The sequence below is a fragment of the Alligator sinensis genome, unplaced genomic scaffold, assembly GCF_000455745.1.
Source record: "Alligator sinensis unplaced genomic scaffold, ASM45574v1 scaffold175_1, whole genome shotgun sequence".
Classification (NCBI taxonomy): Eukaryota; Metazoa; Chordata; order Crocodylia; family Alligatoridae; genus Alligator; species Alligator sinensis.
In genome coordinates, this window is record NW_005842536.1 from 128,000 (window position 1) to 155,245 (window position 27,246).

Below are 27,246 nucleotides of genomic sequence, written 5' to 3' on the forward strand. Positions count from 1 at the left end.
TGTGGTGCTTGCTTGAGCTGGTCTGGGGCTGCACTGCACACTGTGCCCTCTTAGGCCAGCATACTAGACTAGCCTGGGTAGGTGCTGCCTGTGCAGGACCAAGCATGTGGGTGGACAGAGGGAGAAGGGAGGTGGAGGGTGAAGTCCCATGGGCCTGATTCAGTCTGTGGACAAGCCTTCAGTCTAAACACTTTGTGAAACATTGCTCTATCATCTATCCAGTAGGAAAGGGGGATACAATGCATGACACTACTTCTTGGAGTCTGAGCTTCTACCTCTTTGCATCTGGAATCCATCATGGGAGTAACAGGGACAGAAACTGGGTGGACACCAGAGGGGTGACAGATGCACATCATTTACTCTTTAGTCCTGTCAAGTTTTTCTGAAAAGATAATAGTCTGGAGTGGGGGCAGTACCAGCTTTTATACACCCCATACAGTGGCAATTTCAGCAAAAAGATGCCTCTTCACAGAACTGAGCCAAGCTGCTGCAGATTTCAGGAGAGAAAACAGACAGATACATAGTCTCCATACAAGCACCTTATCCTCCCAGGAATCGGCCTTATTTGAGGAATATATCCTAAGCCTTTTATATGGAAAGTTAATTCTTCCTCCTAAAGAGACAATTTGGTAACTACTCTGTGAGTGAGAGGACTAATAAGTGATGTGCATCTGGTTCAGTCACTCCTTCCCTCCATGGTATTCACCCAGTTCTCTGTCCCTGTTATCCTATGATGGATCCCAGATGCAAAGACCTGGTAGTTCAGACTCCAAGGAACAGTGTCATGGATTGTATCCCCCATTCCCTCCTAGAAGACAGGAAACGTGGAAGGTTCCCAAAAGGAACAATCCTGATGGCATATCCAACATGGTATACAGATTTTCTACCAGAATTAGAACAATATTTCAACAGTACATGGAATGAAATGGTTCCACATATCCAGAGGGAACATGATAAAAGATATACACATTTTTTTTTCAAGTCAGAAATTGTGTTTACTTGTATTTCTAGGTGGAAATCTAATGGCATTTTTGTGAGCATTTATAACCATCTCTTTGAAACTCACATAAATAATTATATGAGAATTAGCACTATCTGTAATGGAAACAGGGAAAATGCAGACCATTACTATAAGACTGTTTGATGTACCTCTATTTCACGTTGCTGTCTGTGAAAAGTTTTCTAAGACAAATCAAGCAAGCAATTTCTGCAAGCATACATCTCTAAGAAATTACTACAACTTGTAAAACTGCAGGTACTTTAAAGACCATTAACAGACACCATAAAATCTATAACTTAAAATGCCATCATGTCCTAAACATTCATTACCTGAAATTTCTCAAACTTCTCTTGCTGGTTGGTAGTCTTGCAAGTGAAGTGAAAATTTCTTCCAGTATCAGTTGTCTATGTTTTTCATACCTTGAGAAAACCTGTTTAACAGTACAGGATTTAAAAATATGTATTACTGGTCATGTTTTGCAGAACACAAAATAAATGTATACCACATGTATACAAGTGACCATGTTTTTGGAAACCAATAGTTCTTCATAAAATTATTCACTACATTTCCCTGTAAGTAATACAGCTACAACTTCCTAAACAATATTGTATTATCACTAATAATGAAAAAGTTGTGTAGAGATTTATGCCAAATGTAAACAATAGTGGTATAAACGATGTTGAAAGTTTCAAAAGTGCGAGCAATTTTTTCTGTGACTTTAATGTATGGCCATAATATGACGTGGAACATTATATCTTTTACATGTTCTGAGAAATCTGTTCCATTTAATTTCTTAAGCTTTGGTCCTTGGCTCATATGTAGTATTTGACTAGTAGTAAGGTCAAAGTTGTGCAGTTTATCATTTTTTGTTTAAAAAGTATTGCCTTTATACAATGAATATACTCTCCCTGTAAAGGAAGATAAAGTGTGAAACAAGTATGCTTCTTAAAGAGCAAACTTTGAGATGATTTTTCAAATTTCAAAATATATTTTTAAATGTTATGTTTTCAACCCATAACTTTACATCATGGATTTTCCCTCACTCATATTTTCCAAGGAAAACAAAAAGTAAAAGAATTACTAGCTAGTCCAGCAACTTATCCTACTGCATACACTCAAACCACGGTGATGAAAAATAAAAAACCAATCCCTATAAATACTTTAACGCAAAACATATTGCTATTATTCCTTTGAGAACTGAAGACAGGGTAGGAGACGGGACCATTTTTTCTTATTAATATTTTTAAATAATAGTGCACCACTTAACCAAGATAAAGACACAACAGCTTTTAATTTTGTTTTGTAATATAAAATATAAGGCATGTGTCTGCACTGGTATAGAGATAAGATGGAGGGCCTAATGGCTATATCCTTTATATAAGCTTTATTTTTAAAACTCTAAGGAAGCCTAATCTTAAAATTTGTTCAGAGATTAAAAAGAACTTACTGCAGTCACTAGTTTGATGGCGCATAACTGGAGTTCACTGACATTTTCTACAAAAAAAGGTGTTATCCCCATTGATGATACCTGTCAACAATAATAAATTACTATAAATACATATTCTTTCTGCTAAATTAATATTTTAAGCTGTTTATTTCCCAGGTAAATTCTATTTTCCCCACTCTCTGAAGTTAAAGGACACATTTCATAATATTATTTTGAATTTTTAATAAGTATAATAAAGATTTAATCAAATCAAATGTTTATTTTCTGTTTAAAGTTGGCTTATAAAATATGTAGTCCAGTTACTATTAATATTACATATTTTAAATCACTAACATTATAATTTAAATAATGAAGTGATTAAATAAATTGCGTCAGGTTTACATTTAATGTTATTCCCTGAGACAGTCAAATATTCGAATCACAATACATTTTCAGAAGGAAATTCTTCCAGTTTAACTTGCCTGAAGAATAGTTGTATCAGTGAGGAGTTGTATCTCTAGCAACTCTGACAAACTGCTAACAATGTCACAAACTTTGTTATACAGCATCACAATAACCCTCTGTTTGTGGGTGGAACACTTGGCACGCTTTGCTTTTGAACTTAACACGCCTCCTAGAAAATAATAAAATACATACAATGCTTTATATTTTCCAGTTCTTCGGTTACTTTTCAGTCAATATTAGGAACAGGAGAGTTTTTAAAACGGCCCTTAAGAAACCAACTTTTTTCATGTTATTAACATAAATGCTAAAAAACAAAAATAATCTTGTTTAAAGGTATGAATTTGGAAAACAAGGATTTCCCACTGAAGATAATTTATTATAATAGTTGTAGATTTTAGAAACAAGATCTTTAAGGAGGTCCCTAAATTTAGAAAGTTACATGCATCATGTACGTGGTCAAGTGGTCTGATTTTCAAAAGTGTACAGTATCAAGCAGTTCTCCCTTAAATAAATGGAAGCTGACAAATATTCTGGGATTAAGAAAAGCAGACCGCTTAATTCATGGACATGACAAACACAGGTGCCAGCCTTAAATATAAACTATAAAAAACATCTTGGCCCAGATAGCTAATTTCTGTTATTTCAGTATTCATTGATAGTCCTTTGTTACTGCTTGGGTCACAGGAAGACGGGCTTTATCCACCCTGTTATTTTAAACTAAATTTGTCTTCCTCAAATCAGAAGCACCTGCTTTATGCCATACTAGAAAGGACTGACTCAGAACCTCTCATATTTGTATCATTATACTAACCACCATGAGGATCCACCCTGTAAACAGGATCATACTGAGGATAAAGTGTGTTCTGCAGATGAAATTTAGTGTACTGAATAACTCTTTCTATTACATCCTCAATATATACAGCTTTAGGCATATTGGGTGATGTCATAATGTTGATAGCTGTAAGGCAAGCATCAGCAGATTTTGTGACTCTCTCCATAATAAGATCTCTCCACAATCTTTCCTCATCTTCAGTGTCATTGTTCTACAAAAGAGGAAAAAAGAAAGTTTGAATGAACTATTTTTTAAAAAAAGAATGCATTTAGAAACAAAATTAAATTTGACTTTAATATTATATGGCAGATTACTTAACCTTACTAAAAAAAAAAAAGCAAATTTATATTATTAAAAATATACTAAATGATGTATGATCTATATAATCAGAGTACTGTCCCAATTTTATAAATGTATGTTCCATTTTGTTGCTGAAAATTAGAATTAATATCAATAATGCCTCCCTAAATTACTGGTAGTGTTAGTGTGATGCTGTAAATATAACAGTCCAGCAATTATGCAAAAAGCAAGGATTTTTTTGAGCGATATATTTTATTGGACCAACTGTATAGTTGGAATAGAATTAGCCAAGATTCTGCATGCAAGACCTGATGAAGAATGTCTTGCATTTGAAAGCTTTTCTAATTCATTCCCAACTATACAGTTGGTCCAATAAAAGATATCACTCTGAGAAATCCTTGCCTCTTATTTAAATTAACCTAAGGTATCAAGGACAAAGTCACCTTGAGAGGCACAAAGTTTATTATTTCAAGGCTAATATGGAAAGAGATTTCTCTATTCACTAGCAAAGACTGGACTACCTCAAGGAAAAATTCTATCCCCTGATCTAGTAATTCCTCATTTTGGCTTTGACCAATTTATATTTTCACCACTAGATGGAACTCTAATGCAGAAAGACTTTTGCAAGCCACATGGAAATCATGAGGATAATCTTGGCAGACAAGGTTCTTTGGGTGAATCTGATATCTTTTATTACACCAACTTAAATAACTGGAAAACAATTTTTCAGCAAGCTTTTGGGTTCAAAAACATAATTAAAAGATATCAGATTCACCCAAAGGACCTTGTCTGCCTATGTCCTTAGACCAACATGGCTACAACCTACACCCCTGTAACTGAGGATAATCTTTGCTTTCTACCTTTTGAACCTTCTTTGAACACACAGAATTGAATAGGCTTAATATCAAATTTCTCTGATTTATCTATTTAGATTAAGTTCAAGACAGGGTATATACATAGGGTATAGCACAATGGTCCATAAACCTGACTGGGGCCACTAGACCAGTGATTCTCTGCCACAGTGATGCAGCTCCCCAGGGTGTCAATAGACCCTTCCAAGGGTGACATGGTGCCTGACCCCTGTGCCAGGAAGTAAACAATTGCTTCTCCTCTGTCCCAGTATCAAGCACCTCAGCATGCCACAGACAAGTGGTGCCTATAGCTGTTCCCCACATCCTGGCACCCATGTACTCTGGCATGTGCAGGCAAGTATGCATATATATGTAGGGTCACTGGGCTGTACTGCTTCCCCCCTGCACCTTCCTCACACACTCCTGATGTCAGCAGGAGGGGCTACAGTTCCATGTAGCGCTGGTTGCTGGTATTAGAAAGTCACTGGAGGAGCAGCCTTAGTGGCGGAAATAGCTCTTTGCTCTCAAAGAAGAGTGCAGACAGTAGAAAAGTAGGGTGCATTAGGGTGATGTCCTGCTCCCCACTAACCCACTAGTAGGTCAATAGGTTAATTTAAAAGTGAAGCTGTTATAATGAAAATCTTGTGCTTATCTGTCTTAAACTGTAAAAGGAGAAGGAGAAATCTCACTCATCTTAGGTGGCAGAAAATATTTGCAAAAAAGCTTTGTTTTGTTCCTGGCATACTTAAAAGTTTTACTGACCTATATCAAAGTTATGCCAGTTACAAGTTATGCAGGTGTTAAGGAAACTCTCAGGTGACAGCAATACGTTAAAACTAAAACCAGTAAAAAGACAAATAAACCACTCTGATTCTCATACATATTGCATAAAAAAAGAACACAATATAAAAACAATGTAATTAAGCAAGTATTAGCTACTACTTATTGAACTGCATAAGAAAGATTTGGAAAATTACAACAACCCTTAAAATACGACACTTTATCAATTATATGTTGATTAAAGTAGAAGTCACTTACGATTATAAATGAGACTTTGGACTGTGAACAAACAAGATTAAAAATAACAGTAACATTTCTAACATCGTAGCGATGCCAATGAATATGATTTGAAACTTACATGATTTAGTAATGTTGAAAGCTTTGAGCCATCTTGAATATTCTTTTCCAAGATGTTCAGGACTTTCACTGTTTTATCTGTTGACAGCTAAAATAGGAAAATAAGAAAACACACTTGTATAAATCAACTGAAAAAGTATGAACAAATTATCTGCAGATGGTACAGAAAAGTGTGTACACGGAAAACAGCACGCAAGATAATTCTGCTGTTAAAGGGCAAATTTGTAAGCACTTTGGGACAGGGACTGAGCCTAGATTTGTTCAGTTTTCAGCAGAATGAGTCCATGATATTAAGCTGATAAAGCTAAACATTAGGCAAAATATAATGCTAATAAAAAACAAGAACATTCTTTTAGCCTTCTTTTTTATACCACACAGGACAAGGTATTAGGAATATCTACGTAGTTTATCATTTGAGATGCAATTATTAAAAACTTGAACAAACCTTAGTATGAAATCAGTTTTAGAATACAAATTCACTGGATTTTTCTAAATGTAATTTCAAGCACCTGAGTTATATTTTATGTTTAATTAACATAAATTAACATTTCTCATAAACATTAACATTTCTCATAAAAATGTTCCAGATTATATTTCCAACAAGTAAAACCATAGGATATATTATTCTGCTTATGGTACTAAAAATCAGAATTTACCAAAGCTAACTATTAAAAATAAAACCTGTGTAGCTGGAGAAAGTCTTGCAATGTTAGGTTTACTGACAAACACAAATATAATTTCATCAGCTTTGGTGTACATGAGCTTTATTCTCAACCTATTATTAACCTCTGAAGAAGGATTATGATGAGCAAAAGTAGCCTTAAGAAGCCTACTAATATTCTATAAAACTTAATGCCATGAAATTAGAGGAGCATTCTGGGTCATGTAAGAACTGGAATTACTGGGACAACTGTAAAGAGTAAGATTTAGGGGAATATAGATCTGAAATGACTTTAAGGAGCACATGGCCACAGCTAAGTTTTGAAAGAGCCGCTGTTGTTGTCTGAGTGCATCTACACATGAAATTAAGGTGGAACAATAAATTCCAGTGCAGTCTGCACTAGAGTCAACTGCTCCCGGTGCAGTGACTACACGTGTGCCTGAGACCACAGTACTTTGAGCTTGGGCGGAGCAGCTCTGGACTGGCAGTGGGTCTGGGGGGTCAGCCCCAAACTCTGGGTTTGGGCAGCGGTGGGGCTGGCTGTGGCACAAGGGGGCTGAAGTCTGGGGCTAGGTGGCAGGCAGCCTCCACACTTTAGCACCCTTGTGCCCCAGACAGCCCATCACCCTCGACATGTGCGTTTTAGTGCACATAAGTGCTCTGCTGTAAGACAGTATTGGGGGAGTACTATCTTATGACAAAGTTAATTAATTTACTGTGCCCTCATACTGGCGCACATGTAGATGGTGATGCTTTACTGAGGAGCTAATTAGTCTACTCTGCAGTAAAGTGCACATGTAGATGTATTCTGTATGAAGCAGAAAGTGAGGCCTAGACAGACTTTTAGAGAAACAAGCGCTGAGGCATGGGAATATCAGGGGAGAAGCACTCAACCCAGAAAAGAGGGATTTGGGAAGGGTGATAAACTGAGTAAAAGGTCAGAAAGGTGGCTACACAGAATCCTGGAAACGGGTTTCCATAGTAAAGAATCCAGAGGCTTCATAAGAATTGTGAAAGATCACTTCGATCCTGAAAGAGAGAGAGAGAGAGAGACACTTGGAAAAGGGCTGAGTTTGACAGCAGACTGCCCAGAGCCTTGGGTCTCTGGACCAGACACTCAGAATAGAAGAATGGAGGCCTTAAAAATCTGATATCCTGCATCAAATAGGACAAACCCTGAAAAACAGGAGGGCATGAAAAAGAAACCACAGGCTACTGGTAGCACAGATGCTGTGTTCCGCTCCTGGGCTGCACACTATTTACAATAAAAGGGATGCAAGGCTACTAAGATCGGAGGAAGGGCAATCTGATGAGATGCTGGATGGAAGTCTACTATTTTCCTAATAAACAGATGACTTGCTGTGAAAGAGACCTCTGACTGTGTCCTATCTAACTCACCACTACGCAGCGCAACAGTGAATACTCAAGACTAACACCCAAAACAAGGAGAACTGAGGCAGACATTACTGAAAATTTATAGAGGAATGCTTTTCATATATTTCACATGAAACCCTTTTGTACATTTAAAAAGATCATACCTTGTCCATTATGCCCATTGCCTTAATTTTCGCAGATTCACTCCCCAGTTCATTAAGCTGATGTTTTCCCAGTAGCAACTCCTGTGGAATCTCATCATCATCACCTTTAAAAGATTGCATCACATTTTCTAAGGTTTCAAAACATGTAAGCAGTATTCTTCATTCATGATTTTTAAAAATATGTACCTAACATATGGCTACTAAAGAACTGACCTGGTTTTCCAATGTGTAGTGCCTAACAACTTGCATTAACTTACTAAAGCTGCTGCCACTTTAGTAGTATTTAAAAAATAGTTTACTTAGGTGCACAAATATGGATTTAAGAATCTAATTTAAAAATAATTTTATAAAAACTCTAGGCTTTAAGAAGGTATAACATTTTTTAAAAGTGTAATAAAATAGCCAGTGATAATGAATGGTTTATTTTACTTATCAGAGTACTGATTTACTTCAAACAAAGCAAAACTAAAGAAATACACGTATAATGCTACATTAAATGATTTAGAGAAAAATAAAATTAAAATTCAATAAGAAATTTCCAAATATTTAATTGTCTAAGGCTATAACTAAAGCTGAGCAGGAAAGAGTCTTCCCAATCCCCTGAGAATTTATAATTTTGAAAAACGTTACCGAAGCAAGACAAAAATATCAACTTATTGTGAGTCAGTAATTGGGGGGGGGGGGAATGATCAGACCGGGTACCTCAAAACATCATAATTCAATTTTGACTTTTAAAACAGAAAATAGAAATGTTGCTTCACAAGTATTGAAATGTGAATGTTTAAAAAAAATGCAAAACTTTCTAATCTGGAGCACTGGGATAAACTTTCTCTTTCCCAAATACCGTGTTTACTTGAATCCAAAACGAGGTTTGTTCTCACAGCATTGGGGGGTGGGGGGAATGACACCTCATCTTGGATTCAAGAGCTGGCTCAGGGCAGACAGCAGTTCAGCTCCAGTTTTGGCCCCAGGCTCAGGGCTGAAGTGGAGCTGAGCCACTGCTGCCCCAGGCCAGAATGGCTTATTGGGAGAGCGCATGTGGCCAAGGGGGAAACTTGCAGCTCGCCGCTACATCTCTTGCCACCTGTCCCTAATGCCTGCCCCCCATTACTCCCTGCCTGCCTCCCACAGCTGCCCCTCCCCCTCTTACCTTCTGCTCCAACTCTAGTCCCTCCTGCCCCAGCCCAGCTGGGTGCTACTGCCATTTTTCCTTAGTGGGCTGGGTTGAGGCCCCTGCTGCTGACTGCCCCAGAGACAGAGAGCAGAGCTGTACCAGAAGACAGGTGTGTGGGGAGGAGGGGTACAGGTGGTAGGGACCTGGGACAGGCAGAGGGACAGGGAGTGTGGGGGGACGGCAGGCTTCAGGGGGTGACAGGAGATGTAGGGGCAAGGTGCAAGGGGGGCAGGAGGTGCAGGGCAGAATCAGGCATAGGGAGGCAAAGGGCAGGGGGGCAGGCACAGGCATAGAGGCAAGGGAGCTGGCAGAAGGGGGTGCATGTTAGGGAGAGTAAGGGGCAAGGGAGCAAGGGATGGGGGTCTGGCTCCTCACCTCTGCTGCTGCTTTCTCTGCTGCAGCAGTACTGGGAGGCAAATTTAGGATGGTCTTCCACTAATAAGACTCTATACATGGAAAAATATCACAAACATATTATTTTCCATGTATACAATCTAACTAGTGGAGGAAGTTCTCCTAAATTTGAAGTCCTTTTGGATTTGGGTAAATATGGTAGGCTCCATTCCAATTAATTATTTTCAAAAATGAAAAATGATGGGAGAAAATTCCTAGTTATAATCCCTTCAGTAATCCCCAAACCTGCTAATTCTATTCACAGGCTGCAGAACTCGTAAGATTTGTTTATTTGTTTGCATAAAGATATGAACTGGAATAGACCTAGAACATTATCTACCACATAAATATGTCAATACTAAAGTGGTACTGTAAAAAACAATTATGTAACAAATCTTGGGTTCAAGCCAGTTTCAAGCAGAGAGATTTCTGAGACAAATCTTACAAATTGCCAATCAGAGGTATTCTCTCAAAACAGTAGTTCCTTCCCTGGGGTGCCCCAAGAGCCTTTTAAAGGTACCACACAATTTTGGCACTGTTAGGGGTGAAAAAACCTACATATAATTCACAAGATAAACCCAGGGATTTAAAACAAGAATGCATAGTGTCAAAAACAGTGTGACCTGTTGTGTTCTTTCTGAGTTCTCTGCAACAGAATAATTGTTATATTTTTCTGTAATCAAAAAATGAGTGAAAGCTAGCTAAGAGTTGCATTTTCTGAAGGGTGCCTTGCATCTAACAGTCCTAAACCAGTGGTATTCAACCATCAGACAGCAAAGCCATGTCACAGAGCCCATGGGGCTCCCTATGAGTGAAAATTTGGCAGCGGGGAGCAAGAGCAGCATCAATTGCTCCCAGAGCTACAAGAAGTAACACTGCCACTACTCTCCCACCACCAAATTTCTGGACCTCTGGGCAGCCCTGCAATCTGGATGACATGACTGTGCACTCCAGCTGGTGCTGGTATGTGGTCACATGACAGCCAGATCAGGGGCACAGGTTCATACCCATTGGCTGACCCTGAATGTGGGATCCAGCCTGCAAACTGGCTCTGAGCTACTCATCCAGCCTGCAGGGTTAGAGAGGCCGAGTACCACTGTCCTAAACACACTGAAATGACTTCAAATCCTCACTATTGTTGACCCATCCACACATGCTGTGTTACATAGCTGTCATCCACATAGGAACCTTATTTGCAGTGTGATGCCCCCAAGATGGGTAGTTGCTGGTAGCGGGGACTGAACCTGTGATCTACGGATTTAAAAGTACAGGTCCTCTACTGCCTGAGCTAATCAAGCACACCCTACCCATCGAGGGGCCATCACATACACAAACCTTCTTATGGCCCAGGCAGGATTATAATCCTTCCCACCCTAATAGGCAAGGATGTATCTGTTCCATGACTGCCCTGGGTCTTGCAAAGAACAATAATTGAAGGAAAAAGAGGAAACTTAACAAAGATGGCAATCAAAAAGAAGAAAGACTGTGACAAAGGTGCAAAGAAGGGATTCTGACAAAATACCACAATGCAAATTTTCTAAAAAACAGTAGCTGGCAAATTTTAGACACATTACCAAAGGCAGTAAAATCCATGTCTTCCAAATTTTCCAAAATATTTTCGATTGAAGCAGTAAACCGTTTAAAAGTTGAAGAATCCATCATTTCTGGTGGGACAAAAGCAAAGCTTATGTAGCTATGCTATATACAAAATATATCATAAAAACTGAAGAATGAAAACAAATGGAAACCTAAAAACTACTTACCTTCAGGGGTTAATTTAGGTTCATAGGCTTTCCTTTTCTTTTGCTTTTCTTTTTTCTTCATTTTTCTAGCCACTAATAAACAAATAAAGAGTTAACAAAGAAATGCACAAATACTTTTGTTAAGTTTCTCAAAATGTACTGAAAAGGTGGATAAATACTTGTTTAAAATTAAATACATTGTTTAGACTGGCCTATTGACATCTGTTATGTTTATATTAGAAGAAGCATACACAATTTGCAATTATATTTAGACTACAACTTAACCTGTGGAGTAGCGAACTAGGAATTTGGAGGAAAATATTTTAACACAGATACATTACCTTCACTGAGGCTAGGAGGAGGAGAATAATCATCCATGTCCGAGTCTTCTGGACTGCGATTGCGATACCGGCTACCACCAGAAGTCCTTCGCCCTTCATGATAATGACCACTCCTCCTATGATCACCTGAACTTCTTCTATCATGCTCTTCGTACTCCCAGGCTTTATCATCATCTCTGTCCTTTTTATGTCTTTTCCGAGAAGCTAGAAATAATGCGTGTTCTCATTGAGAATCATGAAGTTCCACATGTTTTACTTGTGAGAATGGCTAGAAATTGTTACTATATTTACAAAAAGTAAGCAAAATTCTACTGTACAATTATTACATATGCAAGTTTTCACTATAGACCCATAATAATAAAATATCACACTTGAATTGTGTTTTTTTAAATAATTTTTTGAACAACATATCCATTCCTAAATTTGGCAAAGTTAGGTAACTAAATCCCATTTTTGAAAATGATTTAGGCATTTACAATTTTCCATCTTGAGAACTTCTCACAATATCTAATGCAGAAAAACAGCATCCTGCTAAGTGCCCTTTATTTCACCCGACTGGAGGAACCAATGTGTGTTTTTTTCTGAGAAATGAATCTCATGATGATTTAACTTCCTCAGAACTTTCTGGATCTAATTTGTTCACTTTACTAGCTTGCATGTATTTTTTCTGACTTGATGCATATACGTTTGCTAAAGTTGTACCCTGGATATGCATGATTAGAATAAAAAGTTCTACAGGTAAAATTCTGCCTTTGGTTACATCAGTGTATACTGACTTTTTATCTTGTTTTCACTTACATTCCTGAACTTGTAAGAATATGTGCGCTAATAAGTAATTAATAAATAATTTTGCCAAAGCTACTCTGAGCCTGAAAGAGGCCAAGCAGAAATAGAAAAGAATACAATAAGTCACTCACTCACAGTTGTGTTAGCTCTGTAAGGCTAATGAGTGGAATGCAAGAACCTCCATACTGGAACAGGTTCCTGGTCCATTTAGTCCTACATACTGTCTAACAGTACCAGTACCAGAGACTTCAGAGAAAAATGCAAAAACGTTGTGGTTTAAGTTGATTTAAACCTAAAGCACAAACTACTTTCTTAAGCAAGAACGCTGAAATATTATCACACGGTGTATGAAAAAAACAGTTTTGAAGTTCTTCCTGTTTAAATTCACTGAATGATTCTTTGTTCACCTTTAACAACACTGAGAACAGTCTATCTCCTCTACACCATTCATTCTTTCATGCACTTTTTATCATACCCCTTCTAATGCAGCTACTTTGTAAGGAGAATCCCCTTTTTTCTTTCTCCTAATAGACTTTTTCCACATTGTTGACCAATCTTTTCAATTTTTTTCTGAACCATCATTAGACCTGCAATACCTTTTTTTTTTTTTTTTTTTTTTTAACGGATTAACTGGAACTATAGATGGTATTCTTAGAAAAAGCTATACCACTGCTTTATATAGCTTTCTTGGTATAAATCTTCTTATTACTTATGCAACTTATCTTATTGTAGGGCCAGTCCGGGTTTTGGGACTGGGTCACACTGCACAGGGGCAGGGCACATTACATGCAGCGCACAGGGCCAGGGTTGGTTTAGTGTTAGGATAGGCCTTGTGTGCTGCATCCACAGGCCCTGATAAGTTTAACACCTATGATTTAGTTAATTTAGATCTCTGGAGTTCTTTGGTTCTCTCTCTCTCTCACTAACAAATAATGTTGTATCAATTATTATAATTTTGTTACTTTATTAATTACCTATTTCTCTCTGTTCCAGATTACCAATATAATAAACAATAAGCCTTGTAATATGGAACCTTAAGGCAAGTTACTTTTAACCCTACGCCTTAAGGAAGATTAATAGTCACATGACATGCCTTAAGGTTCCATATTCCATGACCCAACTAGGAGTTATTAGTTATTAGTTATTTTGTCCCCCTATCTTAAAGAAGGGGACAAAATACTGCTTGGGTTTCCACTGGGAGGTAAAACCCTGGCCAATCTGGTATTTTATACGCTCAAAAGTGTTCCTTTTGAATCCCAGAGATGGTCCTTATTTATACAAGACTTTTGCATAACCTTCTAAGGAGAATATGTGAAGCTTGACCACTAGCTCAATTTCTCTCAATACTTACGGAATTTTAAACACCACTTAAGATTTGCATCTAATTGAGATTCATGGAAAGTTGTGAAGTAGAAAGGCTCCAAACTTTTAAAAATGGTTATTTTGTATGAGCTACCTTTGCATTTTTGGAAGAATAATAGGAACACTTCCCAGGTAGTACTTTATTTATGACTGTACTAAGTAGATAATCAAGGAAAATTGATCTGCTGAGAAAGAAGTATTATTTTTAAACACTTATTTAAAAATATGTCCCATAATTCAAGAACTGAACTCATGGACCACCAGGAATACAAAGCAATACAGATATTACTGGAACCAAGGAACCATGCCTTCTGGTAGCTTACAGAAGTTTTCTGACACTGACAGTTCATCTGATATCAGGTTAAAACTGATTACCCACCTTGCCTGTCCTCCCAATTCAAAATGGAGTTCAGTGGTTGCCATCTTGAAAACTGTTTAGCTAGAAGTAATTATAGAAGAGGCAGACCTAGAATACATGGGTCTGAAAATACTCTTAAAAAGGAGTTCATGAATTTCCATTTCTTGTTTTATTGTATATCTAATCAGGAACATTAGGAGAGATTTTCAGCTTTAAATTCTGCATGTCGTGACACAATGGCAGATGCTTGGGCTGCTAAAGTCCAGACAACTGACTGATCCATCTAACCACCTCTACATGAACCTATTGGTCTCTGCCTCCAAAGCTCCAGGAAAATAGGGGAACATTTTGCAGTCCAGATTGTCAGACATGCTGTTGTTGTAAGAAATGTATAAACTCAGTTTTAGATGTTATATAGCAAGACTGTCCAACACTAGGCCTTGGAAATGAATTACATATTTACTCAAATACAAGAAAGGTTTCCTGTGTATTTGAAAGGTATTCCTGTGTATTTCCTCCTCTCCGCCCCCGCCCCAAACAGCATGGTGGGGGAGGAGAGGAGTCCCTCATCTAATATTCACATAAATGTAAGTAAACTGTCTCTCATTAAACTGCTGCCAAAAGCAGCGTGTACTCAGTAATGGAAGCCAACTATGAAGTTGATTAAATACAGCTAACACTGAGCATGACTATAAAACACACGGCCCATATGGGGTAAACATACCACAGGGAACCTACCACAAGGATAGTTTACTGTAGCCCATCTAAAAAAGTTGCATGGTGATACCCATCACACACAGCCTCCCGCAGGGCTGACTTTTTCAAGTCCTAGTGCGCCATTACACTGAATACATTTTACTTCCTCTTCACTCCCACAGCACAACTGCACCTTTCTTTCACATTTCCAATGATTCCTGATTCTTCATTAGCCTTCAATGTCTGGCAAACATTACCAAACGGGAAGCCAAACAGTTTGCCAAGAATCCCTGTCACCCCCACTCTCAGCCTGGTGCATGTTAGTAATATGGCCGCACCCTCCATGAGGTTGCTGGACCAGGTTGTCCTGTGCCTCATCGCCATATACATTTTTGGTGGATCCTAGGAATCAGAACAAAAACACCTGGCTCCTGTCATGAATAGGTAACTAATTAGCACATGGATCCTCTGGGGGGGGGGGGGGGGGGGGGGGGGATCTGGAGTACATACACATACTGAGCAGTCTTGAGCTATGGGGTCACCATAAACACTGCTGACTCTGCTGGGACCCAGCCCAGTGAACTATATGATAAATCATAAGCCTTGAGCCTTTTGTCTTTGAACTAATCATTCATGGTTTATATTATATATAAATTGGTGAAAAGGGCTGTCTAAAATTGTGAAAGGATGAGCTAAGCTTATGGGCAGCTATAGTAATTTTATGCAAATTACTAGAGATATTTTTATTTCAAGGTCAGTGTTTTCAAATTGCCCCTCACTTACATGTACTCAGGGAGAGCAGGATCTGACAGTAAGGAAGAGGGGGAAAGGGCTGCAGGAGCAGGAAGTTGGGTGATGGCAGATGGCAAAGGGGTCACCTGATCCCCCAGATTTATTTTTTCCTGCTGTAGCAGTGGAAGGGGAACAAATTCAAAGCATCCCTACAATAATTAGATTCTATATCTTGAAAATTACAACAAATTTATAAATTTCCATTATAGAACCCAATTATTGGGGGCTGCCTGATATTCAAGGAAATATGGTATGCATATAAGTTAATCAAGGTGACTAATTAGGTGCATACATAATTAAATTATTTTTCAATATTATTTGCATAGAATGTTAATCGTGTAGTTTCTAAACTTTTTGTTTTTTCTTTACTCGAATTCTCATGCAATACAATTAGAAAACTTAGCGCACGTGTGGGGAGAAGCCTAGATAGCTGTCTGTTATATTTGACTTCTAAACAAAGACTTCATAATTTTTCTTTTAAAAAAAGTTATCAGGACTTCAAAGTTACCTTGTTTCAATATTATTTAGACTAGCTAGCTAAGAAATCTGTTGGCAAGAGCAAAGTGTTACCCTTCTTAGCAGTAATAATAGAACAATGTATTACTTACATTCAAAAGCTTCTTCACTGTCATTGTCTTCATCAGAACTGATTTCAGCATATTTTGGTTTTTCATTAACTGTGCTACGCTTGCGTTTGTTCATTTTCACACGTTCACAAAGTGGCATGGTGGATTCAATTTCTGCCAGGAGCTCAGGAGGCAACTCCTTTAACACTGACTGATCTATGCTACCTATTAATGAAGATCAAGAAGAGTAAATGTACATGAGAAGATAACAGTGAGGCCCCAAATTGCAGTCCTTTTCCAGGACAAATCATAAACAGAATACCCATTTAATATTCAACACCTGAATATAGTTGAAAGTACTTGATAGTACCTGTTTAGTTTTACATTTTGTCCATGATGCAAATTAAAATTAACATATTGTATTTTTTTATACATCACCTTTAACATAAAAAATTTACCAGTATACAAGCGATACAAATTCAGCCAGTGACTTCCCTTTGTAAAAAAAGATTCTTTCTATTCCCATCACCTAATTCAGTCTTACTTTGGTTGAAACTCAGTATTTCCAGTCATGTTTAAAAAAAAAAATCAACATAGATTTAAACATGGATCATCAGAATAATTTCTCTTTATTCTGCAATATAACTTTATGCCAGTTCAGACAAGAGGACTACTACTCTGAATCAGTAGGTAGGGGAAAGAACAATCAACATCTCTACTGTTGTTTCCTTAAATGAGGGGGAAAGAGGTTTTGACTGACCCTCTTCAATTGTTTCCCATCTACACAGTTTGAAAATAAAATCTTCTGCAGATATTACAAATTTCATTTTTATTCATTTATCTTGTCATTTACATTTTATTTATTTATTTTTCACAAAGATTCTAACACAGGTTCATAATTTTCTGCAAATATTTTTTTTTCAGTAGCAGACTATGTAGCAACATATTGTTATCAGCTCACATTCTGGTCACTTTTATTTTTTTGGCCTATAAAGATTATATCACCTGCTGGCATTTTTCTAGTAGGAGCCAAATGTACAACTCTGAAGGTCAGCCACACTGACAGTTAAAGAGTAATTTTTATTCTTTAGAATGCTAAAGATCGTCACAGCAGATATTGATCGTTTTCCACAAAAAGGTAACTACCATAGCCATTCTGTTTTACTCCTGTATGACTAGAACATGATTCCGTAGCGAGAAGACTTGTTTTGAAGAATATTAAAGACTTATTTTATATAAATACATACACACCTAAAAGAAACCAGCTTCCGGGGATTACAAATATTCTAACAACATACACAACATTCGGACAGTTATTAGTTTTAAAACGTACTTCACAAACTGTCCATCTCCCAATTAAAAAAGCCATTTTTCTTTAATGGCTTATATTTCTTAGAAAGGAATCTAGAAAACAGATTTTGATCACCACAACTTCAATAAATTAAAAAATACATATTTAGAAAAATGCTGGCCAGTATTTCTAACTGGCCTCCTCCATTCCCTACATCTGAAGACGGCAGCTATAAACAGTGATGTCAAGTAGCAGCAAACTTTGCTTGTGTTCTGAAGTCCTTCAATATTTTGAGTTATTCATTTTATGGAAATGACTATTTTACCAGTATTTTATTTCAAATCTCTTTGTTTTAAGATTCTTCTTCTTGCATCTCTACTCCACATTTGACCATTTTGTTACACATGCTTGTGCTAGTTTATTGTACTTTGTAAGGTCTTTCATTGTACCCCATCTGCTACGGGGGTCAGAGCACAAGGATTCACGTCGTAATCCATCAAGTACTACCTGGCAATACCTGCGAATTCTGCATGGAGATATTTGTATAGTGAAACTGATAGCAAGACAGATTTTCTGGTTTTTTAAAAGAACATGTAGAACATGATTTATATTGTTACAGTGAGAGATTTTCCCCACAACATGTTATTTGTTTAGAACTTAAGTACTTGACTAAAACGCTCATTTAAGGCACACTCCTTGCCTTAAAGGGTTATAGGTCCTGACCCCGTGGCTGTCTGCAAAAGTTTAAAAAAAAAACCCTAAAACCACACTTTACCAGAAGCAGCAATGCATTATTTTGACACAGCTCTGCAGCATTTGTACAGATCAGGAGCTTCAGCAGGGGTTTTTAGTACTTTTATCTAACAGTTGATTCAATAAGCTATCAAATAAAAGCGCCAAAAAAAGCCCTACTGAAGCATCCAATCTATACAGACGTTGGGCAAACCAGGTCCAACTACTGCAATGCCTCTTCTGGGCATGCATTGGGCTCAGTGTCAGGTTTTGGGGAGTTCTTTTGACTGTAAGATTTCTACACATGTAAAAAACTTTATATCATCTGTGTAAAGTAGGACTTTTATTGAAGTCAACTGATCTCCTCACAGGGTATGAAGGTGTTGGAGGACTGAGTTCTAAATAAAGGTTTAGCAAAGAGCAGCTACAAGAAGATGAGGATGAAGAAAGGGATTAGGAAAAATAGGGAACAAACAGCAAGATCATATGGTTGCCCAAAAGTTATGCAAATCCATAAGCAGCTGCTTTTTGTAGCTCAATCTAAAGTCTTTGCTCATTCATTTGCACTACAAGCATTTAACATGATGATGGCAGACTGCTTAAGAGTGTGAACCAGAAAAAACAATGGATCAATAGTGATCTTTAGAAATACCTTACATACCTTGGCAAGAATTCCGTCACCTGAAATACATATTTAACTTATAAACCACATTGTAATTGTTTTTATTTTAAAATATAACGTTCAGATTTTCAAGATGTCTCGAAAAGAATTTACAGAAGAGGGTGTGCACCTACTTTTACTTCTCGTGTACACGGGTGGCCTCATTTAAAAAAAAAAAAAAATAAATGACCAGACTTTTTCTTTCTTTTCTTAAAAAGAAAAAAAAAGGGTGGGGTGGAGGGGAAGAGAAGGGGATTAACATTTTTACTCTGGCCCTGTTTTGGGGGATGACCATCTCCCTTGAGAAGGCAGATGCTAAATCTTCAGAAATAAATCAATCCACCCAGCATAATCTTAACATTCAAATTAAAAACAACTAAAAAAGGTTTAAATTTTTCAGTTTAAAATGTCAACTTCCATTTCCTTCTTAACTATTCAGATTTCAAATCTTTTGCAATATTCCAGTTTAATTCTTGAATAGACGGGTCAGCCAGGTTAAATTATGCTAGAATACAAGTTTAATTCCCCATTTTTATTAAAAAACAAAAAAAATGTTCAGGCCTTTATTCAGTATAAAGCAGGAAAAAAAAGACAAGGACTTTAAAAGAAAAAAAAACCTATGAGAGAGAGAGAGAGAGAGAGAGAGAGAGAGAAAGTGGATTACACCTTCTGCAGTATTTCATTCATTTTGGAATATGAACCACCGTGTGCAGATGACAATTCAAGCAACTTCATCACAGTCTGCTAGCAACCCAGGCGAAATACAGTATTCTGTATTAAAAAGGTGAAAGATACTACATGCTCCAGATGCCTGGGATATGCTTTACTGATGTTCTGAGGTAAATTACAAATGGGTATATCACTTGAATGCAAATGGAAATGTTTTCTTGAGGTAGATCATTACTGTCCAGGAGTCCAGAACAGCCTCAATAAACTTTATTGTTTCTGCTTGGGTCAATGCTGAGTTGACCTTATTTATTTTAGTCCAAGTTGGTAAAACAAAAGAAGAATCTTACACCTTACACTACCCTGCAAAAAAATGAGTCATCTAAATACAGGATCATTTGGATTCCCATCTTCCTGAAGGAAGCAGCACTATTATAAGGCACTTCATAAACACACATGGAGCTGCCAACAGGCCAAATGGAAGAAGTATCCTGCACTGGTAATGGTAGTCTCACTAGAAACCTTAGATACTGACATCATCCAGGAGTCATGTAGATTGCAATGTGAAAACAGATTTAGAAGCCAATGAAAAGCAGTAAAACCAATTATATGGATATGGTGATGGAATGGTAAGGGATCCCATACTGAATTTAAACTCTGGAAATTAGTTTAGTGTTTATCTGTTTTAGCTATCAATGTCTTCCTCTTTGTTTGAGAATGAGAAAATATCACAAGTAAAACTATTCACACCTCAGTAAAAGTCATCTTCCACTGAAGTGTGAGAAATGCTTGAACTTTATGACGCAATCATGCTCTCCAAAAATGAGTTTACTAATTGACATGAAGACGGTGTTTGAGGGTAGGGAAGGAAGCAGAACTGCATGGCGCATCTACCATTTCTAAAGCTATCACTAGGTGGGGTCAACATGCTCCAAGAAAAGACAAAAATGGTATATGCAGTACCCATCTAAAGAGGATGGGACAGAAAGATAAATACAGATAAGTAGTCTGCTGTCAAACAAGCAGACACACCTGCTACCTATTAGTTAAATGTGGCTAATAAGCAGAGATCCTGGTTTTCTCTGATAAAAAAAATCCAAAATTCTCTGATTAAAAAGAAATCCAAAAATATATATAGTGGCATTTTGTTTTAATTACAGAAAAGTGTGGATTTTGGAGGGGTTTTTAAAGCAGAGAATTTTGGAATTTTTTTTATCAGAGAAAACCAGGATCCCTTCTAATAAGATAAACCACCAATGGATGTAATCAATGAATCTCTCGGAAGGCTCAATCTTACATTGCTTCTATTAAGAAGCAGGTGTATAAATGCCTAAAGACCTCAGGGTTACCCCTTGAGTCCTTAAGAACACAATGCTTTACATGTCTCAAGACAGAACACATTACAATCCCAAAAGGAAGGTCCTTAATTGATTGCTATTTGTATTTTCTTAGGCATTGCAAAGGAAATTAACTTGATTTCTATGCATAGTTAAAAAAGTCATATAACTGGAGGTTGTGCCTGCTGCATTCAGAGGTACAACCTGCATTCAGAGTTACTGCATTCAGTCACAACCTGACCCTCAGCAATGACACACTTGTAGTCCCTATTCAAGTTCCATGGCACTAATGTTTTTTGTTATTCATGTTCCAATTAATAGTTATTTTGCAATCCTCATTTGCAAGTCAAGGGGAAAATTTTTCCTGCTATACTTCTAATTTCTTAGCAGTCTTCCCCAACAGTTTAGCAAGCAAAAAAATTTGGTACACAACTGTGAAAAACATTGAGAAGTCTGAGAGATTTGCCATGAACTAGCTTGACAAATCTCTAAAGCAGATGCAATTTTCCTTTTCAGGTGCTAGAATGCCTCCCGTTATCTGCAGTGGATGCCACCTCATCAGGAAAGGAGAAACAAATGAGAGCAGAGAAGAGTCAGTAAGGTGACCCATTTTTGGCCCTCACAACAACATTTACCGATGAAGAATTTAAAGCACTTGAAGAAGTATAATTAGATATTTCTGCCCCTAGAAAGACGATCAGAACCGGGGCACATCAAAATCTCCAACAAAAAGATAGCTAGACAAGATTCTGTTTACTCTTTGTTCTTTGAGACTGATTTACACAGCATGTATAGACATTCACACTCTCAGAAAAAAACTGTCCTGGAAGTGATTTAACCCTAGGTTGTTAACCAAGTTATTTTTCTCCTGGAATAGCCATTTTCTGGGAGAAAAAGCCTGAACATCTATAATGATTTCTCTTGGGAGAGCTGGAACTCTTCCAGGAGAAACAATGGCTGTACACAGCCACCGATATCAATCCACGACATACCCTTGACCCAAAGCATATACACACACATATACAGGTTTCCCTCGCTTTATGCGGGTTCTGTACGTGCAAATTCGCTCTTATGCAATGACCCTTTTTATACCAAAAATATGTTATATGCAAGGTAAATTCACTCTTATGAGATTGGTGTGGTGGAAGCCTGCAGTCAGCTGCTTTGTGCGGTGCATTGTGGGAGTGACGTGCACCAAAATAGTCTCCTGTGTGGTCTGTGCTCCTCGCTCGTTGTCTGCGACATGTTTCTAGTTGCCATCCCCATTATGGCTTCTAAGCATCCTGCTAACTTATCTTCTACCCCTCTCTGCTGTTGGTGATTACCAAAATTGTCTTGCAGAAGTGGTAGAAATAGATTTGGGGGTCAGTACAGTTGAGGTCTTGGAACATATCCCTATTTGTTACTTTGTAAAGTGGGTTCCCTTTATGCAAATTCAAGTTATGCGTAGTTTTGCAGGAACGCATGTACAACAGAGCAAGGGAAACCTGTGTGTGTGTGTGTGTGTGCGCGCGCGCGCATCTATCTAGATGCATATACACACACGCAGATATATCTATATCTATATAGACACACACACACACCTATTAGATATTAAACCGCCTCACACATTGGGCAATTCTTAAACATCAAGGATTTATGATCAGACAACAAGTAGTTACCTCTTGTGTAACAGAAGACATATAAAATATAATCTTCACTGTAAAAATTCCTAACACTTTTCTAAACTAAATACCTACTATTTGAAAGAGGGCTGCACAAAATATGAAGCAGGGCATGTTAATTTTATAGGCAGCAAAAAGGAAACAATAATTAGTGGGATTGGCTTCACCTTCTACACAGCTGGCTAGAGACATGAGGATGGTTAAGAAAAAGAGGCCAGCCTCTACAGACATATCTGGTCAAATCTGTATCAAATATCCCAAGTAGAATATGTACAAGGACAAGCAGATGAAGTGTCTATTTAGAATTAGAAGTCAATTAGATTTTAAGTTGATGAAATCCCTTTAACTTATTATCTTTTTCCATTTCTGTGCACTATTTATAAAAACCAAAAATAAGTTAAGTGAAGCATCATACTTTAACTGACATAGTTTACCAATTATATTTTACATATTAATTGGTGGAGCTTTTTGTATAGATTGGATTTTTAGTTGAAGCTGTCTTTAGAGCTTTTTTTCCAGAAAAGATTGTGTTCTATGCCAGCCTTCATACAACCTTTCTAGTATTCCACACATATCGCATTACTTAAAATTGAAGTACAAAAATATTATTGTAATTATAAAATATTACATATTTAGGTAATGCCTAGATATTATGACTGTTTATATGCAACTATTACCTTACACAAAAGACAAAGAAAATTCTATGTTAAAATGCATCACATTTCCACTTGTTAAAATAAAAATATTAGTGTAGCATTTGGAACAATTCATTAGAAGATGCCTGTACAATCCTATAATAGCTAGTAAATCCTATTATAATTCTTTTACCCCTTGATGGGATTAAAGTATAATTCCATTTTGCAGTATGAACAGGATTTATTTTATGAAACAACGAATAACTCAAAATATTTAAAGACTGGAGAGCACAAGAGAAGTTTGCTGCTATTTGACTTTACCGTTGTGTTGATCCTCAGAATTATATATAATTCTTAGAATAATGTCAACTGACAAGTTTATTCTCACAGCACTTAGACTTTTTTCTGTTGTACAATAAGTGCAGATTCCTGCTCACACTGTGGTTGCTGCTCAGAGAGGGAGGCTGGAAAGGGACCAACATGACAAAGGTAACAGAGAAGAACATTGGGAAAACAGTGTTTAAATCATCCCTTACATGACTAAAAGTCACTGTTTAGGGTATATTCTCCAAGTAACAGAAGGTAGAAAAGGGACACAACCCCCATGCCTATAACCCTCCTGGCCTACACTATCCTAACACTTCCTCCTCACATTCCCGAACCGATCCATAATCCTCATCTCTGTTCACTAAAAATTCTCTTTCCTATGTTTCCACACATTTCCATTCTTCAGCAAATGAAGAATCATAATTGAATCATAGTTCTATTATCCTCTCTACTGCTTTTATTACTATGAACATCTTTTATGATTACTGCTAATTTCCTCAAGAATGGTCTAAAAATAATATCAGAGTCTACATGTGGCGTTTATGGCACTGTTTATATTCTTAAAAACAGAAATTTTAATCTAAAGGCAAAACTGCTAAAAAAAACCTCCTAAGGAATGTGGACAAAGGATATACAAAGAGAGGGTCTGAACTCATGGCATGTCAGTGTTGTTCAGATTCAGGCCATGTACAGACATTCAGTTTTTACATTCAGTTGCTGCTCTCCCAGTAGAAACCATAAGTTTACAGATGTTCAGGATTTTTCTCCAAGAGCAAAAATGGCCACTCTGGGAGAAAAATAACCCAAGACGAACCACGGTTTAATTGCTTCCAGGAGAAGTTCTCCTGAGACAGTGAATGCCTGTACATGTTTCCTTCTGAGATGAACTGCAGCAGTCTTCCAGAAACTCAAGCTGCTTTGATCCTCACCCTACTTCCAGAGAGACAGTGCATCACTTGGGCTCGAGCCTACAGCTTCAGCAGCACATGACCCATCTCAATCCCCAGTGTGCTGCAGGGAGGCACAGGCTGACCCTGAGCAGTCTGGATCAGCCAATAAGGGCTGTCCTGTGCACTGCAGTGCAGCCACCTGTCTCCAGGTAGATGGAGGGAGCCTGCAGAATACAATGAGATGTGTGCACAGGGATGCCAGGCCATGCAGCATCAGCACAGTATCAGTTCTCTGTTCTCAGGGGATCACCATTCAAATATCTGTTCAAGGTTCTTACTAAGGTTTTTCTAGCAGGAAAATAAACACAGGAGAATTCTCTCAAATCATTTGAACATGTGTATGCAGCCTCAGTGACCATGGCATGTAACCTTTAGCCACCTAATTACTATGTCAGACTCTCTGAAGACCCTTTTCTAAAGTCCTATACTTACCACACAGACAATTCAATCTCTCTGGCTTGTTCAGTCCCAGTTTCAACTTTAAGGGTTATAACTTTTTTAATATCACTTCCCCAAGAGTCAGTGGGTGCAATTTTGAGGTATACAGATACACTACACAATGGAGGATGTTGACGGTCTAATCTGAAATGCAAATTTTACTGTGCAAGGAACACTTAGCATATCAACAGTTAGAAACTGAAAAATGAAAAAGTAGCAATTTAAAAGCAAACAAAAATTCTATCCAGCTTGTATTATATTTACTGGTAACATTCTAACTGGATACGGGCAGAATCAAGTCCAAAGTTTCAAGTCAACAGATTAAAGCTTTCTGAAATGAAAAGAAGCCATCTAAAACAGACTGAAAATATTGATTAGTTACTGGAGAGCCAGAAAATAATATTTACCACTGGCAAGTAGGAGACTTTCTTCTGGTCAATTTCAGCTGAAGGTAAACTTTCACTAAAAAAATAGGTATAATTCTTCAAATAGCTAACGAAAGCAACAGCACACACAAGTATATTTCTAAATAAACACTAACACTTATAAATTGCAAAGAATCTTTCAAATAAAACCCAGTGAAGTCCTGTCTTCCTGAATTTAAAAACACACTTGCATCTACTGCTCATACTTTAATCAACTTCTGACTAACAGATACCTAACAAGTTTTTCAGACCATGAACCAATGAACACATGCTAGAAGAAAGTAGGCTATTTTTTTGTTTTTATGCCGAGTATACACACACATACACACACACTTTATCACTGTATACTATAAATTTATGTACTTGTATTTCAAGCGCAAACTGGAAAAAAAATTAATATAATTTCTGCACTTTCAAATGCATCACATTTAACCAAATTATTCTAGCAATGTTACTTTGAATACGTATAAATTTAAACTTGCAACTTTAACTTCCTTAATTATTTGTGAATTTGCTTAAATTCCCACTCTGACACTCCCTCTTTGTTAAGCTTTTGCTAGATTCCACACAAGCTTTTAATCAAAACAGACATGGTTCTCAATTGGTATTAACAGGCATAGCTTCACTGATGTTAATGGCATTATACCTATTTGTACCAGCTGAGGATCTTATCCATCAAATGCAACACTGAACAGGACATTACTTGAAAGGTCTTTTAAATTTTTAATATCACAGACTTCAAACATACGGTAATTTTGGCAAGTTTTATGCCAGTCATCCTCCACAGAAGACATCCCTCCCTATTGAATTCTTTACTTCTAGAAAGAGAGAATGTGCATGGAACACATCCAGCTGTCTTTCTAGTCCAGGGCTGGGGTTGGGAAGATGTGATCACCAAACCCACATTAAGGGAGAGGGAAGGAGGATTACAGAATTTTATTAAAAGTAGGATGTCTTGTTCTGAGAAACCCGTTCAGCTTATATTGAAGACAAGGTCTGAAAACAATTTTTTGTTAATAGTGATCAATAGTTACAAACTCTAACCAGTAGTTTCCTTCTCTGGTATCTTTTATAACTTCTATGAAATCCCTACTAGAAGTATAACCCCCTTGATTAGCTTAACAGGGTGCCTCCCGACAAGCATACATGTGCTAAGGTGCATGTTTTGCACAGGACAAACAGCAGTGGCATAGTTGTGCCACTGCTATTTCTCCCTGGGCATGACCCTGCACGTACGCTCCGGTGTGTGGCAAAGTAATCAGGGTAGGGTAGAGTAGGGGACCTGGGGTCCTGGGGGCCTCCCAGGGCAGCAGTGGCACCAACTTGGCCACTTTAATCCTGGACAGCAGCTAGTGTGTGGTTCTGGCCAAGCAGGTTGCCATGTGCGTCACGCTACTTCTTTTAGGGGTGGGTTTTGTGGGGTTTTTCGTACACTGGAATCTCTGGTGTTAAAAGAAACTTTTGTGCTGCCAATTAGCAGCACAGCAAATGGGTGCACATGTGCTGTGTGTGGTTTGAGGTGCCGCAAACAGCACGTGCACATGCGTCATAATACACCCATAGAGTATATGTATTTGGAAAATGCTCACTCAGAAGTTACTTTGTCTTTAAACATCAAACTATAAATTCTGACAAGAATCCTGAACAAGTGAAAAATGTTGACATTTCAGATGCTCACACAGTTCTGAACTTCCAGCAGG

At 37.6% G+C, this 27,246-nt stretch overlaps 1 protein-coding gene across 1 annotated transcript in view; it reads right to left on the minus strand.

Annotated features, from left to right (window-relative positions):
• Positions 1-27,246, minus strand: part of NIPBL (NIPBL, cohesin loading factor) — a 128,951-nt gene that overhangs the window by 39,360 nt on the left and 62,345 nt on the right. Inside the window, 10 exon segments of the mRNA XM_025213551.1 lie at positions 1,330-1,430; positions 2,448-2,528; positions 2,909-3,060; positions 3,703-3,934; positions 6,013-6,099; positions 8,211-8,314; positions 11,352-11,441; positions 11,541-11,612; positions 11,861-12,064; positions 16,463-16,645. Coding sequence (XP_025069336.1) covers positions 1,330-1,430; positions 2,448-2,528; positions 2,909-3,060; positions 3,703-3,934; positions 6,013-6,099; positions 8,211-8,314; positions 11,352-11,441; positions 11,541-11,612; positions 11,861-12,064; positions 16,463-16,645 — 1,306 coding nt within the window.